Source organism: Leucopleurus acutus, assembly GCF_964270905.1.
Source record: "Leucopleurus acutus genome assembly, chromosome: 4".
NCBI lineage: Eukaryota > Metazoa > Chordata > Mammalia > Artiodactyla > Delphinidae > Leucopleurus > Leucopleurus acutus.
Window position 1 is genome coordinate 136,261,769 of NC_139146.1, and position 20,443 is coordinate 136,282,211.

General features: G+C 34.3%; 1 protein-coding gene across 1 annotated transcript in view; it reads left to right on the top strand.

The window, feature by feature from the left end:
* Nucleotides 1–20,443, top strand: part of CLGN (calmegin) — a 43,664-nt gene that overhangs the window by 11,549 nt on the left and 11,672 nt on the right. Inside the window, exons 3-9 of the mRNA XM_082838080.1 lie at nt 1,316–1,468; nt 4,206–4,279; nt 4,947–5,005; nt 8,420–8,561; nt 12,087–12,168; nt 13,604–13,796; nt 16,735–16,924. Of these exons, the coding sequence (XP_082694206.1) occupies nt 1,325–1,468; nt 4,206–4,279; nt 4,947–5,005; nt 8,420–8,561; nt 12,087–12,168; nt 13,604–13,796; nt 16,735–16,924 (884 nt within the window). The 5' untranslated portion in view covers nt 1,316–1,324. The remainder of the gene's footprint in view (nt 1–1,315; nt 1,469–4,205; nt 4,280–4,946; nt 5,006–8,419; nt 8,562–12,086; nt 12,169–13,603; nt 13,797–16,734; nt 16,925–20,443) is intronic.

Sequence of the window (20,443 nt, forward strand, 5' to 3'; positions counted from 1 at the left end):
AATATTCCACATTTTGTTTATCCATTCATCAGTTGATGAACATTTGGGTTGTTCACACTTTTTTGGCTATTATTAACAATTTTTTTTAAACATTTACATTCCAAGTTTTTGTTTGGACATCTGTTTTCATTTCTCTTGGGTAGATACTTAGGAGTGGAATTGCTGAATCATAAGGTAATTGTATTTTTAACGTTTTGAAAAACTGCCACACTGTTTTCCAAAGCTCATTTTGTATTCCTGCCAGCAATGTATGAGGATTCCAGTTTCTCCGCAGCCTCCCAAAACTTGTTATTATTATCTCTCTTTGATTATAGCCATTCTGGTGGGTGTAGAGTGCTACCTCATAAATTCAGTGTTTCTTAGGCAGACCCATATAGGTCTGTAGATATGTTCTGCAGAATCTAAGAGTTCTAAGAATATACTTTTTAAAAAAAAATTTTCATGTTGATGGTAATATAACTATACTCTGGAGCATCTGAATGACTGACCACCTAATAACCAAGACTGCCACACTATTTCAATATTCATATTTACTTGTTTAAAAGTCCACTGGCACCAAGAAATAAAACTTTCATTTTTAACATGCAGAGGGGGCTGTAATTATATAAATTATGTATTTCTCCCAAGAGGAAGCCAAATAATATTTGGCTTCTACTCATCTCAATTAATGCTATAAGGAACAGAGGTTTTGCAGTATTTGAATAGAGAAATGGTTATACAGTTGACTCATCACAGTATTATGGGGATGATAAATGCAAAAGAACTTTATGCATAGCGCTCAACCTGGTTGCAATAAATCCTATATTTGTTTGAATTTCCAGCTGTGATTTGATTTCAGTAAAATACTATCACATTCAATTGTGATAAAATTATTTTTCTTTTTTTGGTGTTTACATATAAATTTATTTTGTTTTTATGATTGTAAAATTTCCAATTGTATGGTTATATACACTTAAACAACATTATAATAAAAAAGTAACTCGAGCGAACATTTAGGAATCACGATCCTTTTTTCTTTTTTTTAGAGGAGTCCACATATTATGAATTCATTGGTCACTGTTATCTGTATCTTTAGGTTTGTGCCTTTGGCTCTTTGCTTTTAGAGGCAGGCCTTTAGCTGTAGACTCCTGTGAGATTTTGAAGTTTGTGTTATCACTTGTTCAAAGCATAATTTAAGTAAGTTTGGTAATGATTTGTTTTAAAAGCCATCCGAGAAAAAAAGAGGTATTAAGGAGAAATTATTTCTTTGTAAATATACTTACACATATTTTTCACAACTTTGTTTTGTTTTTACTGATTACTGTCAATTTCACAGATAATCAATATGCGTTTCCAAGGCTGTCGGCTATGTTTGGGTCTTCTTTTCATCTCAATTAATGCAGAATTTATGGATGATAATGTTGAGATGGAAGACTTTGATGAAAATTCAGAAGAGATTGATGCTAATGAAAATGAATTCTCCTCAGAGGTAAGGTTATTGAGAAACAAGCTATAATTTATTCTTTTAGGGTTCCCTGGCGGTCCAGTGGTTAAGACTTCGCCTTCCAATGCAGGGGGTGCGGTTTCCATCCCTGGTTGGCGAGGAGCTGCTAAGATCCCACATGCCTCGCGGCCAAAAAACCAAAACATAAAACAGCAGCAATATTGTAACAAATTCAATAAAGACTTAAAAATTAGGTCCACATCAAAAAAGTCTTTAAAAAAAGTAATAAAATATTCTTTTACATGAACATAGGGGTGACTAATTTCTTGAGATTCACTTCTATTCAAATAGTCTTTAGTTTCAATATAAATAGGAAAAACATTGCCTTTTTCCAACTATTTGTTGCTGTGTTTTTAATTTGTGCATGGCACCTAGCACAGTTTTATTACCAAATAAATATGGGGAAGGTCTTTACTATCAAACTAGGAGTTCATCACTGGCTAAAGAGGACTAAATACTTTAGCTAAGGGAAAGGTTTTTAGTCTTATTTTTGACACTGCAAGCCCTTTTCAGATAAAAGAAAAGGTAGTATAATTTTTTCCTAGAAGTAAAGAAAGTAGTGTTTCTTTATTTCTCTGAGGGAAGAAAATGCTAAATAGGATGAATTAGAAAGGGAAGTGGTGATGAGGTAGGCATTTAGTAAGGCTCACAGTGTTTCTGTCTCAGCATTAAGATGTGTGTCTTGAGGTGGTGACTGATAGGAGTCTGGAAAACAGGAGTCTGGAGGTTTTTGTACACTTTGACAATCCATAAGAGCTTTCACATTGAGAATATTCATATCTAATATTGAGACAATCAGAAAATTTTTTCAGAATATTTTTGGTGAGGAAGTATCAATTATATTGTGCTAGCCACTGTTAAAGGGCCAAGGAGAATAATATATAGTTGTTACAGACTTCCTTTTAGAGTTTTTAATTTGCAAATGCAAGTGTTGTTTAGCTGCTTAAGGTGAATATTCTTTCTTCTGTTAAGTTTTAAGCTCCACAAGGACATTTCTTTTAAAACCTGGTTCTGTGATCCACAGAAACTAAGTAGTAATCAAAGTGCTTATGGCTGACTTAGATACAGCTACTGCGAGGGTTTTGGAGGTTAATACTTCAAAGAAATTTCAGATACCTACGACTCTTAACTATATTTGATGATAATTTGAGAAGATGATAAGAAATGGGGGGAACAATTTTTGATGCTTCTAATTTTATAGCATGAGCAATCTAGATATGGTAAAGTACAAGTGAAGTATAAATAAAGCGCAAAATAAATTGCTGGTGATTTAAAGGGTCGTCTAACAGAAGGAAGCCTCTTGTAACACCATTGCCCATTTTTGCCAATCCATAAAAATATAGAGAACAGTAAAGTTGTAAGTTCTAATTCAGAAAACTTCATGGGAGATTGGCAATTTGGGTAGCAGAATATTGACCTGTTAGTAAGTGTGTGGGATTTTGTTTAATTACTGATTTTCCTCCCTTAGACAGGAAATGTACTATTAGGGAAGGGTAGGGACAGTGAAAATAGTAGAAGTACTTCTGTATCCTTTTCTCTTAAGGCTGAGAGAAGAAATTTCATAATTAAACATATAGGTAAAATCATAAAGGCTGATTAAGAAAGGACCAAGATTTATGTATTACTGTAAGCAAAATTTTATTTATTCATCATCTGTTCAAATTATCTTTTGAGGGCTTCCCTGGTGGCACAGTGGTTGAGAGTCCACCTGCCGATGCAGGGGACACGGGTTCGTGCCCCGGTCCGGGAAGATCCCACATGCCGCAGAGCGGCTGGGCCTGTGAGCCATGGCCACTGAGCCTGCGCGTCTGGAGCCTGTGCTCCGCAACGGGAGACGCCACAACTGTGAGAGGCCCGCGTACCGCAAAAAAAAAAAAAAAAAAAAAAACTTTTGACAATTTGTCAATAAATTTAAATTATTTTATTGGTGCATTTGGTATAGTGTAGTGGTTAAGTGTATAACCTTTAGAACCTAGGCTCATATCTTTTAAGTCCTGCAAGTGTCTAACTGTATGACAGTGGGCAAATTATTTTGCCTGTCTCCCACAGTTTCATCATACGTAAAATGGGAACAATAAAGTACTTCCCACATAGAAATATTATGAGGATTAAAAGAGCCATCAAATCACGCCCCCCCCCATCATCATTATCATCATAGCGGCTAACACTTACATGGCACTTGAAACAATGCTTTGAGATAATTGCTTTGCAGTCCTTTCTCTTTTGAATCTTATCTTTCCTCTGGGTTTCTAATTTCTCAGAATGTTGTCATCATCCTCTAGTTACATAACAGTGAAATTTAAGAGTTAATTTTAAACTAACCTATGTGCTTACTAAGTTTTTCATCTTATATGTTTTTCATCTTACATCTTTTGCTTCTGATGACTTTTTATCCTCATATATTGTCACCTGTTAGAATCCTTTCAAAGCCACATCCACAGCATCATGAGGCCTTGGCTAATTACTGCCTCCCATCCCTCCTGTGTTAGGAGTCAGTGTATTCTGTTTGCACATAGAGTTTTTTTCCACCGTGTATCTCTTATATTCTTCTGTATTTTCTTACCAGTAGAATACAAAGTTTTGAGACCAGAGACCATGTCACCTACCATCTATCTATATTACCTATATGTGAATTCCATACTAGGTTCTTAAATAGTGAGATTATTTAATTAAAATATTTGTGAAGGTGAATAACTTTAGATTTTTAAAATCTATTTTCTAGATTAAATATAAGACACCTCAACCTATAGGAGAAGTATATTTTACGGAAACTTTTGATAGTGGAAGGTTGGCTGGGTGAGTATTCATTCAGGAGAATTTTTTCCTTGATTTGATTAGCTTTTTTGAAGTTATTGGTTGTTAGCCTACGAAAATTGCCTCTACCACAGTACCTTAAAAAAGGGTTAACATACTTTATTTCACGGTGTAAACCAATACCTTAACACATTTTTATTATTGATAGAAGTGTTTAATTTGAATTATCATTTATACAAAGAAAATATACAAATGAATCATGAATGTAAAGTGAAAACTTACATTTCTTCTTTCCTTAGGACAGATATTAATAACGTAATTTCAGATGACAAATTCAAGTTAATGTTTTATCCTAAAAAATGGTAAAAAAACAATAAAAGTTATTATTTATTGATCATTATATGCCAAACACTGTCCTAAGTAGGTGGGTAAGAACTATCTTTATCTGCCTTTTACCAGTGAGGAAACTGAGGCTTAGTGTACCTTAGCTATGATCACACAGCTAGTAAATTACAGATTCTAAATTTAATTTAACTCTAGCTTTACAGGATTATGTGTAGACATCCTTATTTAGCCTCTAAGTATTCATTTATCTTAGAAGGAAAAGCGACTATTGGGTAATCTTCTGTTGTATTTCTGATATGCATTGTATCTATAAATTGTTAGTTTTATTTTTAATGATATACGTTTCTTTCAACTTTATTTATAGGTGGGTCTTATCAAAAGCAAAAAAAGATGATACAGATGCGGAGATTTCTATATATGATGGTAAAATATTTATTTAAATATTCAACATAAGCAGTATGACCCAGAGTTCACTAGCTTTTGAGATTATATATTTATTAAATATACCTGAGGCCCCATCCTGCTTCACAACAGAATCTTGTCAAAAGACAAATAGAGTCTTTTGTCTCCTTTCCAATATTTCTGGAAGTCCAGGTAATCCATACTTAAGCCACCATCCAGTTTTCTAACTCTGAACAGTTAAATATTCACTCCACTGCAGTTAGTCTCTTGCAGGATTTCCCAGGCTACTGCTGTTCTCTACTGTTTTCTCTCAAGTATGGGCCGCCTAGATCAAGTTATAACTTTCGGCAGGGTCCTCCTAGAGGACATTTATGAGAGCTGTGGGACATGTGGCTCCTAGCCCACAGCCATTATCACTGCGTCTCTGATAGGTTATCTTCACGCTTCACTGTGAAGGAAAAGTCCTGTATGCAAGGGTCAACTTTTCTTCCCCAACAGGACTCTCCTGGAGTGTGACGGAAGAATTTCTTCCTCCTCTTAGTCTAAAACCAGCCTCCTCAGTTGTTACATCCTAAAGCAGGATCAGCCTCAGTCGAGGTGACAGATAGTGGGAATTTCCTCTCTCTCAGAGGACCTCAGACCCATAAGGATGTGACCTCACACTGAGACTCCAACAGGCATTACATGAGAATAACAACAGAACAACTAACAGCATGTATAGGATGGCAGCTGTCTACTTCCGTTTCATAGTGTCTGTTTTAGTGTGAGATAAAGATCATGCCTACATGTCTTCCTTTGTAGTGTTCTCGATCCCAGTGTGTATGCTTATGTACGCCAAAAAGAACTCTACCATATGCCCAGAGCAAGCAATACTGCATTCATTCTAAATCCATTTAGAGAAAAGAATAATTTCCCTCAAAGAAGCAGCAAGTCTGCAGAGATAGAACACTACCTAAAATAATACCCACAGAAATACCTGCCATCGAACAGAATGCTTGACTTAAAACATCTATGTTTAGCTTACTTTACAGTTTTTTTAGAACAGCATTGGGTAGATATTTGCTTTATGTTTGTGTTTTAGAAGTATCTTTTGATGGAGTTTTCCTAAAATTAGGATATGGTCTATTTTAGGAGTAAGTTTGTCTCTATTTCTTGCTGGACAAAAATGACTTAGTGTTTAAATGAGTTTTTCCCCCCCAGCTTAAAATTAGAACTCAAGCAAGCAGAAAACAAGCTTCTTAACACCTAAGTTTGGTCTGTAGTCTTATTAAACAAAATTATCCACGAAAATAATTTTTTAGCATATTAGATTTGGTATGTTTGGTTGACTTTTTTCAATTTCTTGAAAGCAACTTTGAAAAATACAGAATCTCTTAAAGTTCCAGGTCCTGAAAATGGCATTTTGTATATAAATATTAGCAATGTTGTTTATATAGTGGTTAGTTGAGACCAATATCAGTTTCTTTGCAGGAATATTTAGTATTTCTAGTCGTTAATCACAGCTTCTGTCAAGTGCCACTTGAGTAAAACTAATTCCTGTATTTTCAGGAGTAAGCAAATCTGTGTGAAACATTATGTGCTGGGTAACAGGGTTTGCATTTGGAGGAGACTTATTTAAATTTTTCAGATTAAGTTATTAATAAAAGTACAGCTGTTTAAAAAATCACCAATTCTTTAAGTGACCAACTTTCAGGATATCTTATAAAATTTTGTGAATTCTTTTTGAAATTATAGTTACATCAGAGTTCATATTACCTGGCACTGTATAGAATTTGAGTAAATGATTGGTTAATGAAAAGTTATTGTTGATTTGAAGTTGGGAAAAACCTCTTGTCCTTGAAGAATAATCACCTTGTCACAGGTTTTCTAAAATTAAAGTAGTACTTTTAGATAGTACCTTTTCATAGCGGATAAATGTATGCATGTAATTACAAAAGAAGGCAGCATAGTTTAAAAAGGCCTTTACTATCAGTATCCTAAAACCCCTAAAGATAAAGTTGTTACTTCTTAAAAGAAGACCTTTGTGATTTGGTCAAGCCACAGGTTGGCAGTGATAATACAGTTGCTCATCAGTGTGAGAGAAGAAAAACCAAAAGAATTCACTTTTTTTAGAAAAGTACACTATAGCCAAATTAGGGGACAAAAAGGAAAATAAACTTGAAAACTTTAAAAAATGAATTCTTAAGAACCCAATACTGTGTGCACAATGATAGACCAAAATATACCCTTCTCTGGTTCATGAGACTGTCAGGTTCTTGCACTGTTGTTTTTTTAGAAAGAAAAAAACGTGTATAAAGTACATTAGTAATTCAAAAGTGCCCATTAATATTTCAAGTTGGCACAATACCGGAAAATAGCCAGTTTTCGCTAAATTGAGTTTTCTTGGAATAGGCGATACCTCTAATTTTCAAAGCTAGAACATTTTATACAAATTAATATAAATTAGTTATTTTCTGTTTTAAAAAGAGTAAAGGAGGAAAGTCCAATCCACAGCTTTGGGGCTGCAGCTAACCCGTCTAGCTTTGCATTATATGCTGCCTGTGATCTAATTGCAGGAGCTTCCTGATCTTAAACATGGGAAATTCCAGCCCAGAGAGGACCTAACTCAGCTTTGCTGTGCTACAGCCTAGTGCTTATCTAGTATGTATGACTTCCTTGGCCAAAAGTTCTGAGAACTGATTGGCTTAGCTTAGGAAGTGTTAACTTTAGTTTGTGTTCTTTGGGCATAACAATTTTCAAATTAAAATTTAAATCTCTACAATAACTTCTGCAAAGTAAGAAAAGTAGCTGATGATACCATAAATTTCAAAAAAATTGACTGAGGCAAACTCATTTTCTGTTAAGGATGTACTTTGTCTCCTGTGTAATTTAAAAATACCTCATTTTAAAAATACAATGTTGGGCTTCCCTGGTGGCGCAGTGGTTGAGAGTCTGCCTGCCGATGCAGGGGACACGGGTTCGTGCCCCGGTCCAGGAAGATCCCACATGCCGCGGAGCAACTGGGCCCGTGAGCCATGGCTGCTGAGCCTGCGCGTCCGGAGCCTGTGTCCGCAACGGGAGAGGCCACAACAGTGAGAGGCCCGCATACCGCAAAAAAAAAAAAAAAAAAAATACAATGTTGATAGACCGTATGAGACAAACCACATTTTGTGATTTCATTGATTACAGTCTTTCAGAGAAATCCAAACTAAGCCAGCTTTAGAGGTGCTTTAATTAAATACTGTAGGGTCTGTTATTTATTAGTTTCCACAGTTTTAAGAGAAAAAGAGAACATACATACATTCAGGTGCAGATATTATTTTCTGATTTAAAATGTGATTTTATTTTTTCCAAAGTAGCCTTCATGGAAGAATCTTATTGGTCACCACTTCTGATAAATAATTCTTAAGTCAGTGTTTTTGGTTTTAGTTTAACTTGCTTTGTTTTGTATTTTAGGAAGATGGGAAATAGAAGAATTGAAAGAATATCGAGTACCTGGTGACCGAGGACTGGTGTTGAAATCTAGAGCAAAGCATCATGCAATATCTGCTGTATTAGCAAAACCTTTCATCTTTGCTGATAAACCTCTGATAGTACAGTAAGTTTTATTATGTTTTTAATACTTTTTCTGACATTTATATTAGTTTTATATAGTTTGGCTTCTGAAAATAGGTATAATGGGTATAAAATGGGCATTAAAAAACCAGATTTTCCTTTTCCATTTCATTTGCTTAAATACACAATGCATGTATACACACAGACACCCTGAGGTTTCGAGAGAAAAGCAGGTTAGTTGAAAAATTATATAATATATGCTGTAATATGCAACATTCCACCACCATAAACTATATAGTGCATACTAAAATCACCATTTTTATTTTAACTCTTTACTTAAAATGACTTGCTATTAAGATATATTAACCTCAGTATATTCAGAATGGAACCATAAATATTGCTGGTAAACCAGTGATAAGATCCAAAGGCAGCAAATTCCTTTTAAAGAGGAAGTGCCCTTTTAAAGGGCACATGGTGTCACAGACAGTCACCCCTTCCCTCCCCTGCAATATGACATAAACTAGTTTTATTGTCATGTTGTTTGCATGTGTAACTGTCGTAAAATCCAGTGTAAATTCCTCAAGCTGTTTCACCTATACTGGTGTAAAACCAAAATAGGTGTGTACAAATATAATTACAAAACCAATGAAATTCATATTAAAAACAAAGAAAAGGAAATGTAGAAATGTTACTTTCTACCTTAGAAGATTGGGCTGTCCGAAGTTAATTACAGTGTAAGGAAATACCATTAACTGTAAACTTAACACTCCAGAACCACTTCAGTTTTTTGTTAACATGTTAAATATATTCCTATGTGGTGTAACTAAAATGCCATTTTGTATTTTAGAAATTTAAAACAATATGGCATTTGGTATAATTGGGCTAATTTTTCAGCTGTGATGCTTTGGCTTAGTTGCACTGTTATTTCAATAAATTTAAAATATCAAATAATGTCAAAGAGTATACAACCATTTAAACAAATGAAAAATATTGTTATAAGTACTTATTGGGATTAATATTTGAGCTTGATATATGTCATTATTCAGAGTTTGGAGTTTCTTTTTTCTTGAAAATTTGAAAGTAATCTTCTTATTCTGTTGAAGTTAGGTGAATATAATATCATTCTCTATTTTAATCCTTTGTGGCTTAACTGAAAGGGTAACGGAAAATAATATAAAGTTTAACTTCTCCAGAGTAAAATGAATCAAATTTGGTATTTTCAGGAAGTATAAATCACTGCTAGGCAAGCAAGTGAAAGACAGCTTGCGAGATTAGAAGCAAAGATAGTAAGTCTAAAAATAGTATTAAAGCAGCTGTGAAATTATTATTCTGAAAAAAGAAAAGGAGAATCAAGAAGAATGGAATAGCAGTGTTTGATATGCTTGAAAACAGTTCAAAGAAGGATAGTGAATATTTGTTATTCTTAATTTTGATGAGATGAGATAAATAAAAAATTTTATATTAACTACTATAAATACTATAGATTTATGACATAACTTTACTCTAAAGCTGCTTTTTCCAAATTGTGTACATATTAATATGCATTATGTGGTCATATAAGTTTCAGAAACTAAGAATATCTGAACCTTAAAGATGAGGAAGCATATTTGCCCATTAAAGACTTTGAGAAGTTCTCTGTATGAAAACCTGTTTTTAACTTGAATATTGTGTTTCGCAAACATAATTGACCACAGAAGTTTTTTACCCCCTTAGCAATAATTACTATTTCATGGGACAGTTTAGAAAATGCTACTCTAAAGAAAATAGGGTTAACATATATTCTGCATGTGTCCTCATTTTTCCTATGATCTAAGATTAGCAGCAATGAAGCTCTATGACATACATTTCACTGATCCTCAAATCCATTGTGAACTATTTATACTAGGCACAAGTTAATGATTTGAAAAATCTGGAAGTTTGCAGCGTATGAAATAGACATAGTGATCGAGTCTAGGCATACTAAGACAGCAGAGCTGTCTTAACATTTATAGAGACAATTTACACAATTGTTCTCTCTAGTTCTTTTCACAGAACGCTTTTTCCTTGGATCACCTATGCTAAAACTATATCTCTTTTTATTTTATTTTACTTAGAGTAGCAAATATTTACCTTTAGTTCACATTATGCACCATTTCTTTTACTTTGTACTCTTCAAAGACATGTTTCATGAAAAAAAGGTTTATCAGCTACTGCTTAAAAGTATTGATAAGGCTTTGAGGAAACAAACTATTTAAAAAATGAAAAAGAACAAAACAAAACTTTTCTTCTGATCATAACAGAAGCTAACATTTTTGAGCATTTATTGGCCCATTACTGTGCATGACAACTTCTAATCATCATAACAGTCCTTTGAGGTGTAGGTATGGGCAATATTCCCACGTTACAGATGAGCAAATAGAGACTAGAGCTTCAGTAACGTGCCTTTAGCCAAGGTCTCAGGTCTTCCTGACTCAGAAGTACTTGCTTGTAACCACTGTTGCAGGTATCTTGAGAAATAAAGCAGAGTAGAAAGTAGGGAGGAGAAATCACCATAATCTCCAGCAACTCAGAGATGATCACTTAAAAGTTTACTGTATTTTCTCTATTTCTTTTCTATACAAAATACATATACTAATTGGGTTCAAACTGTCAAACTTTTGTATGCTTTTTTTTTTTTACTTTGTCTCTAAACTTTCTTCAGAAACATTTTAAACTATAGTCCTTCATTAAAATTATCACTGTGTCCTGTTGCTCCTCTAGTTTTCATCTCTTTTTGCTTTAATTCATTAAACCAAATCATAACTTTTTTGGTTTTCACTGTTTTTCAGTTTGATAACCAGTTTGTTACATGTAATTCATCAATTTACTAAAAATCTCTTCTAAATAGTGTTCAATAAGACTGTCATTGCCTAAATAAGACAAAACAACAACAGAACTTTTGCTGAGAATTAGAGTGTTGTAAATCTATGAAGAGACTGCCATGTCACTTCACTCTTTTAGCTGTTACACTGTGTTTCCCCTATCTCCTGGCTGTTAAGATCTGGAATATTCCAGGTTATTGACTGAGATTATGAAATCTCTTTGCTGGTGGTATTTAATTAAATGTACAACTTATTTAACATGGTTTCAGTGTAGCTGAACTAAAAGACAAATTAGTAGCAGACTGGATATCTAGGATCATTAGCAATTTCTTAGAAATTTGTGCTGTAGCCATGACCCCCATAGTCTTTGTTTTTAGTTTATAAAGACTATATATAGTACGTACCTTATTTTAATTGGAAGTTTCCTGTTAAAAGTTTTAGTCAAAGTATTTTATTCTTAATTCAACAGTTTTGATGAAAAAATTATTTCAACAAATTGGTTGGCTTTTGTATAGTTGATTATAATCATTCTGTTTTTAATATTTTAAGGATGTGCACAGAAAAGTCATTTCTGCTTGTTCCCTATAGGTTGTGGATATGCTTTGTATGAGCTTTCTGGTAATGTAAAATGTTTGTGTCTAAATGAATTGAGAGTAATACATTAGATTTTGAAGAACAGTTAGTAATTTTTATTTATCAGCAGTATGATTCTTTTTCCCTTCATTTAGATATGAAGTAAATTTTCAAGATGGTATTGATTGTGGAGGTGCATACATTAAACTCCTAGCAGACACTGATGGTTTGAATCTGGTATGATATTTTAATGTTTAAGAAAACCTTATTAAAGTTAATAAGTATTTTTAAGGAGCAATTGACACAACTGAAATTTTCATTTTCAACTGAAATCGAAAATAACTTTGAAAATTTTTACCCACCATGAGTTTATATAGCTTTTACAGTGCGCCTTCAAGTTTCATACACAGCTTTGTTACTTGATGGCATCAGTTTTGTAATCATTAGCCACATAAAAAAGTTTGCTGTGTCTATAAATAAAAAATAACCTGGTGCTTATAAATGTCACTAAAAGATCAGCTTACAGTTATTTTCTTTACAAAATAATAATCACAGGAGAAGTAAGATAACAGAGCAAAGCAGTAAAACACAATGGCCAAAGAACCAAATTAAAAAGGCGGGCCAGTTCAGGAATTGGCAGTCTGCAAAAATTTACTAAGTTAAAAATGTTTTCATAGTGAAGCAGGTTACGTTAGGACCATTTGAGGTTTGAAGACATTTCTTATAGCATCCTCCTACAGGAGGCTATGTCAGGATTTCTGCATATAACAAAAATAAGATAAATGAGACATTAATGAGATATTTGTCAGAATGCGTGGCTATGAAACAGATTAAAGGATTCATTTACTGTTATTAGGATCGGGTAAAGGGGAAGCCATTTGTAGTAGATGGTGAAACACTTAGGTATTGTGAGCTGATGATCACCTGAAGGTACAATGGCAATAATAAAGTCAAATACCAAGTATTTTTCTAAGCACTTTATCTAATTAATTCAGTTAATCCTCAGAGAAACCTTATAAGGTACGTACTATTATTATCTTCATCAGAGGTAATGAAATAGAACCACAAGGAGGTTAAGAAATTTGCTCAGGGCCACACACAGCTGGTTTAAAGGCAACGGTAGGATTTGAACTCCAGATCCCATGCTCTTAACCAGTGTCCATGCCAAATGAAGAGAAATGACCAATTATGAAATGGGGAGCATGTTGCAGTGTCTGCTTTTGACAGACACAGTCTGTCAAATCAAGAGTCTGAATCTCTTCTTCACATTGTGCTAAGGGGCGCCATTTTCTGGTGTCTTACTGAATAGTAGTAATGGCTAAGTAGGCACTGTAATCTTAAGTCACAGAATGCTTTTCTCTGTGCTTAATTTTCTTAATAAAATATTAATAATACAATCTATATAGAGTAACTAAAACATTATGATGTTGCTAGGGTGGTTCCAGCTTCTCTCCTACATCTTGAGGATGGAAGTAATGTGTGCACTTAAAAAACTATTTTGAAATAAAATTTGTTGTGTTTTCCACATCCTTTATTGTCAATTGTGTCAACTAATTCTTTGGTGAATTAGCATTTGATACATTTTTGTGAACTCTACCCAGTGGGGTAGAATAGAGAAATCCATTAAATACTCTAATTCTGGACTAATCCCAATACTCATCTCTCTTTGAAGGAAAACTTTTATGATAAAACATCCTATACCATTATGTTTGGACCAGATAAATGTGGAGAAGATTATAAGCTTCATTTTATCTTCAGACATAAACATCCCCAAACTGGAGTTTTTGAAGAGAAGCATGCCAAACCTCCAGATGTAGACCTTAAAAAGTTCTTTACAGACAGGAAGACTCATCTTTATACCCTTGGTATGTCCTTTTAATTCATTCATTAATTCAAAGATATTTGCTGACTGCCAGTGTTTTCGTGGCAAGTGCTTTGGGAGAAACACAGGTCCTTCTGTTAAGGGCTTATATTTTTAGGAGAATAAGACACACATAGCACAGGTAGAAAGTAAAGTGTCGTATGAGGTACAGTTAAGAGCTCAAAAACAATATTACTTCCAGTTTGGAAACTTGGAGAAAACCTAGTGAAGGCGGTTATATTTGACTTAGTCTTGAAGTGTAGATATAATGTGGAAGATAGGAGAGGAAAGGGATATTTTAGGCACCCTGACATTAGTGGTGCTGAAAGAATAGAAAACTGGAGAAAAAGGTTAAAGAGGAGGAAGCCCTTAATATTAGACTTTATTCTATAGGCATTTGTCATTGTTGGGTCCTGCCTTATGGTAGTTGTGGGAAAACTTTGAAAGGAAAAGCATTGAGCGACCATCTATTAACATACTTAGCTTTACTTTTGTAACTAGGAGTTTGCGTATATGTTGACTAGGAAGAACACTACATGGGATTGTTTCTCCTCTTCCCAAGAACATACAATTATAGAGGTTTGTTCTGCCCATGATTACTTAAAATCACAGCATGTCAGAACCTAACAGGACAACTCCATCCAAGACTAAGGTATTTCAGTTTTCTTTCCAAAAACTGCAGTTACAGAAACATTCATTTGGCCAACACAGGGACCAATTTTATTTTTAATATCAGTATTGATATCAAAGACCTTTTTCTGAAATTGGAAAATAGTACTAGACATTTTGGGGAGCATAAAGTAAACTGTAGAAATGTAGAGATAATGAGAAATTATAACTAGAAAAAATGAATTTTAATTAGACTTTGTATAAACCTGGTCAAAAGCACTTTGGTAGTGTAATCAAAGGCCACAATTCCACTTTCAGGAATTTATCCAAAGAAAATAATCCAGAAGAAAGAAAATGACCTATGTGTAAAAATATACTGTAAATTGGAAGCAACCCAAATGTTACAGTAGTGGTTTTCATTCTATACAATACAAAATGATAACTATGAAAATATTTGGCAACAAGGAAGAGACGTTTATAATATTAAAATTGGGAAAGAAAACGAGATTCAAATTGGAGGCACATCCTGATGGCCACTAGACATATTATGCGAACAAAAAGAAAAAGACTAGAAAAAACTAATTTTTATTAATCACCTGATAGGTACCATGCTCTATGCTAGACACTTTGTTTACAACCGTCCTGTGAGGTGAGCAGTTTCTCTCTATTTTGCCTTAATTTAGGTTAAGTAACTTGCCCTAGAAAACAAAAGTAATTGGTTAAGACTGGAATTAAAACTCAAGTCTGACTCTTAAACATTTGCTTTTCTTACTACTATACACAAAAACTTTGTTGTGCTAGGATTATCGAGTGGCTATTTTCTTTTTTAAAAAAACTTTCTGTAATACTATATTTTTATAACATTATCCTGTAGTTGTTCTAAGAACCTTACAGGGACCCTTAAAAGACTTTATAATCCAATGTCTTTTGATGTAGATTCATTTAGAACATTGAATACAGTTTTCTAAATGGAAAGGTTTTCTGGCTAAAGATTTTGGGCAAAGATGTCTTTTCACATATGTGTAATTGTCATGTGCTTTTCTGATTTACTATAATTTTAAAACAATTCAGATGCAAAATTTATTCAGAAAATAGTCTTTTCAGGATTTTTCTTGAGAAATGTCTTTTTTTTTATTAGAAAGGGTCTAGCACATTTTTGCATTTAAGATCTTATTCTCAGTTCTGCTTCAATCTTGACTTTTTTCCTTTGTGTAGTAATATAGTTTTATAATCTCAGCTGTAATAGAAGAGGAAATGGTGGAGAAAAAAGAGAAGGGAGAAGATACTGAGTGTTCATTTACATTATTTGAGTTTGTATATAAATTGCAATATTTGATTTTGATATAAATAATTTGGCATTGTTGTGACTGAAACCTTTGGAGATTATTACTTCAGCATTGCTTTTACAGAAAGTGGTAGCCCATTTACCTAGTTAAGTCAGGATCATCCTGACATTTATTGACAGCTCCTACTTCCTTAACTTACTAAAAGCAAATGTTAGGCAGCTACTTTCATCTACAGTTCTTTCCAAAGATATAAATTATACTCAGTGACTCCCCACCCCATGTTTACAGAAGGGAGAAAGAGCTTTTATTTTGTCATTACAATGATAAGGGAGTCCTTTATGAAACTTTTGGCTTAGGGACTTTTAAAGAGCTAGAATTTACCTCAAAACAAATGTACTAAAGTGTGAGGTTGAATACTTTCAATCATCCTTAAGACATTTTTCACTATAGTGTATGAATCAATAAATTTGAAATGTCAATGATCTTTATAGATTTCTAGGAAATCATAAGAATGTATCAATGTTAAGTTCCTGATTTTGGTGCCCAGATTTGGGTTATATAGGAGAATGTCCTTGTTTATAGGAAATATACATTAAAACATTCAGGGATGATACGGATGAGGTCAGTAATTTACTCTCAAGTAATTCAAGAAAAAATAAAGTTCTTTATAGCATACTTGCAACTTTTAAAGTTTGAGGTCGTTTCAAAAAATTATTTTAAAATAGTGAAGATTGGGTTGTGTTCTGTAACTATGAAAGAGTGAAGCTGACTGGTCATGTGAGTCCTAAGCTGAGTTAGCTATTGGGTATTTTTTATTTGAGAAGTAATGGAGTGTTTTATTAAAGTATTATTATTACTTAAAATTTTATCTTTGGTTTTAGAAAGCATTATATCTAGTGATTTCAGTGTATTTTGATTTAATATGTTGGTAATTCCTCTATTGTGGTTGAGAGAAAATTTTACCCATGAAGTTTAGGGTAGAAGATTATCTTTAACATGTCATGTCTGTCAATATGATAAGTGTAATATGTTTAAATTGGTCTTTAGTGATGAATCCAGATGACACATTTGAAGTATTAATTGATCAGATAGTTGTTAACAAAGGAAACCTACTAGAGGATGTGGTTCCTCCTATCAATCCTCCCAAGGAAATTGAAGATCCCAGTGATAAAAAACCTGATGATTGGGATGAAAGAGCAAAAATCCCTGATCCTTCTGCTGTCAAACCAGAAGACTGGTAAGCAAAGAATTCAGTAGCAAAGCGTTCTTTGGCATAAAGTAACGTGTGTTTAAGTGAAGTTTACAACCAATGAAGCTTATCCTTTTAAACATCAGTACTACTTATTTTGACTATTTTGGGTGAAATTCTTCTCTAAAACGGATTTTGCAGTCCCCTGCCTCTTAATTTTCATTTTAATTACTATTTTAATTTTGTTGCCCTTTTCAATATAGTATTTGTATTTTGTATGTTTTCAATGCTGTGGGGGAAAAAATTCCATGAATCTAAAACACCAACACTTTAATTTCAGTTCCCAGTTTGATCTTTATCATGTATGTGTGTGCATACTTTACATAGTTGCGGTGTTTTCAGTTAATGATTAGTTGGCTTAAAAAGCCATATTCTCAGTATCTTATATAGGATTTACTCATACCAGTTTGCTTACCCATAAAATGTTCACTAGCTGAGTATTTGTGTGGTTTCCATTCTACAGGATTATGAATATTTTCCTTAAAAGAAATGTATTCAGTTCCAGATTACCTATAGCTTGAATTCAGATGGTGAGGGATACTTTTATATCTCTCCATTTAACTGAGATATTCTTTGTCCTTCAAATATGTTTTGTAATTTCTCCCTAAAATCTTGTTACCTTTATTCCTAAGAACTTTTTTTTTTCCTGCTGACAGTTAACTCTTAATTATGGTTTTGCTAAGTAGATTATCTGTCTTTATGTATTTAACCCACCCTATTGGTTATCTATTGCTGTGTAACAAATTACCAAAAAACTGAAGACAACAAACATGAACTCACCCAGTTCCTGAGAGGCAGGAATCTGGGAGTGGCTAGGTCCCCGGTTCTGGCTTAGACTCTCCTGAGGTTGCAGTCGAGCTGCCAGTAAGAGCTGCCTGCATCTGAAGGTTTGACTTGGGCAGCTGGCTTCCCACTGGCTTCTTGTAGCCTTTGTCAGGAGTTTCAGTTCCCTGCCACCTAGGCCTCTCCTTAGGTCAGCTCATGACATGGCAGGTGGCTCCCCTGGAGGGAGTGATCCAAGAGGGAGAGAGCACAACCACAGAAATTGCAGTGCCTTTTATAACCTAGTCTCAAAAGTGACATGCCATCACTTCAGCTGCATTCTGTTTGTCACACAAACCAACCCTAGTACAGTTGGGAGGGGACTACATAAAGGTAGATGTACTAAGTATGAGTAAAAAAAGTTTTATTCTTAGTTTACTAAGAGTTTTTTTTCTCCATGATTGGGTGTTGTATTTTGTAAAACACGTTTTGTGCATCTATTGAGGTGACCACGTGGTTTTTCTCCTTTATTTTCTTAGTGTGGTGAATTACATTGATTGATTTTCTAATGTTGACTAACCTTGCAATCTCCTTGGTCAACAAGTATTGTCCTTTTGATGTTTGCTGGATTCTGATTGCATGTTTTTTTTTCTGTCAGATTTATTGAAGTATAATTTTCATACAGTTAAATCCATTTATTTTAGATATACAGTTCTATGAATTTGGAAAAATATATACAGTGATGTAACCACTACCGCAGTTGTGATGTAGAATATTTCCATCATTCCCCAAAGGCCTGTATATCCTTTTGTAATCAATTCCCTCCTTCCACCTTTAACCTCTGGAAACTACTGATGTGATTTCTGTCCCTTATAGCTTTGCCTTTTCCAGAATATCATATAAGATGGAATTATACAGTATATAACTTTTGTTTCTGATTTCTTTCACTCAGAATGATGCTTTCTGAGATTTATCTGTATTTTTTCTTGTATCAGTAATTAGTTTTGTTTTATTGCTGAGTAGTGTACCATTGTAGGGATGTATCATAATTTGTTTATCCATTCACATATTGATAGAAGTTTTGGTTGTTTCCAGTTTGGGGCAATTATGAATAGAGCTGTTACAGACATTTGTGGTCAGGGCTTTGTATAGACATAATTTTTCCTTTTTCTTCGGTAAATGCCTAGGAGTGTGATTGTACGATAAGTGTATGTTTAAATTTGTAAGAAACTGCCAAACTTTTCCAAAGGGCTATACCATTTTGCATTCCCACCATTATGTAAGAGCTCCAGATGTTACACATTAACAGCATTTGGTGTTATCTGTTTTTTTTTGTTTTTTTTTTTTAAATTTTATTTATTTATATTTATTTTTGGCTGTGCTGGGTCTTCGTTTCTGTGCGAGGGCTTTCTCTAGTTGTGGCAAGCGGGGGCCACTCTTCATCGCAGTGCACGGGCCTCTCACTACCGTGGCCTCTCTTGTTGCGGAGCACAGGCTCCAGACGCGCAGGCTCAGCGGCCATGGCTCATGGACCTAATTGCTCCGCGGCATGTGGGATCTTCCCAGACCAGGGCTTGAACCTGTGTCTCCTGCATTGGCAGGCAGATTCTCAACCAGTGTGCCACCAGGGAAGCCCTGTTATCTGTTTTTTTAACTGAGATATAATTGACATATAATATTGTAATAGTTTACGTGTACAACATAATGATTTGATATATGTATATATTGCAAAATGATCACTACAGTAAGTTTAGTTAACATCCATCGCTTCACATAGTTAACAGCTTTTTTCTTGTTTTGAGAACTTTTAAGATTCACTCTTCTTAACTTTCAAATATATGATATAGTGTGGTGAACTGTAGTCACCACGCCATACCTTACATCCCCAGGACTTATTTATCTTATAACTGGAAGTTTGTACCTTTTGACCTTTTGGTATTATCTGTTTTTGTTTTTCTGTTTTTCTTTGAATATTCTAAAAGGTTTGTAGTGGTATCTAATTGTAGTTTTGATTTACATTTCCCTAGTGACTAATCCGTAATCTCCCTAGTTTTCATTTACTTGCCATTCATATCAGTTTCTTTGGAGAAGTATCTTTTCAGTTTTTTCCCCTGCTTTATTTGGGTTATTTTTTTGTATTCAGTTATGAGTGTTGTGTCAGTTATCTAGTTCTGTATAACAAATTACCCCAAAATTAAGTGGCTTAAAACAACATTTGTTATCTCTCAGTTTCTTGTGATTCAGGATTCTGACTGCAGCTTAGTGGGTCCTTTGGCCCTGGGGCTTTCAGCTGCAATTAAGATGTCAGCTGGGGCTATAGTCATCTAAAGGCTCAAGGAGGAGCTAATCCAGTTTCAGTTTCACTCAAGTGGGCATTGGCAGGATTCAGTCTCTCAAGGGACTGAATTGTTTTTGGACTGAGGGCCTCGGTTCCTGGCTGGGTGTTGGCCAGAGTCATCCCTTGGTTCCTTGCAATCTAGGCCTCACCACAGAGTATCTCACAACATGGTAGCTGTCTTCAACAGAAGCAAGGGAGAGGGGAAGGGAGGGGAGAAGACAGTGCAAAGAAGATGGAGGTTACAGTCTGTACTGGGTTAACACTGTCCTCCAAAATTCCATGTCTACCCAGAACCTGTAATTGTGACTTTATTTGGAATTAGGACCTTTGCATCTGTAATCAAGTTAAGATGAAGTAATACTGGATTAGGGTGGGCCCTAAATCTAGTACTACCGGTGTCCTTGTAA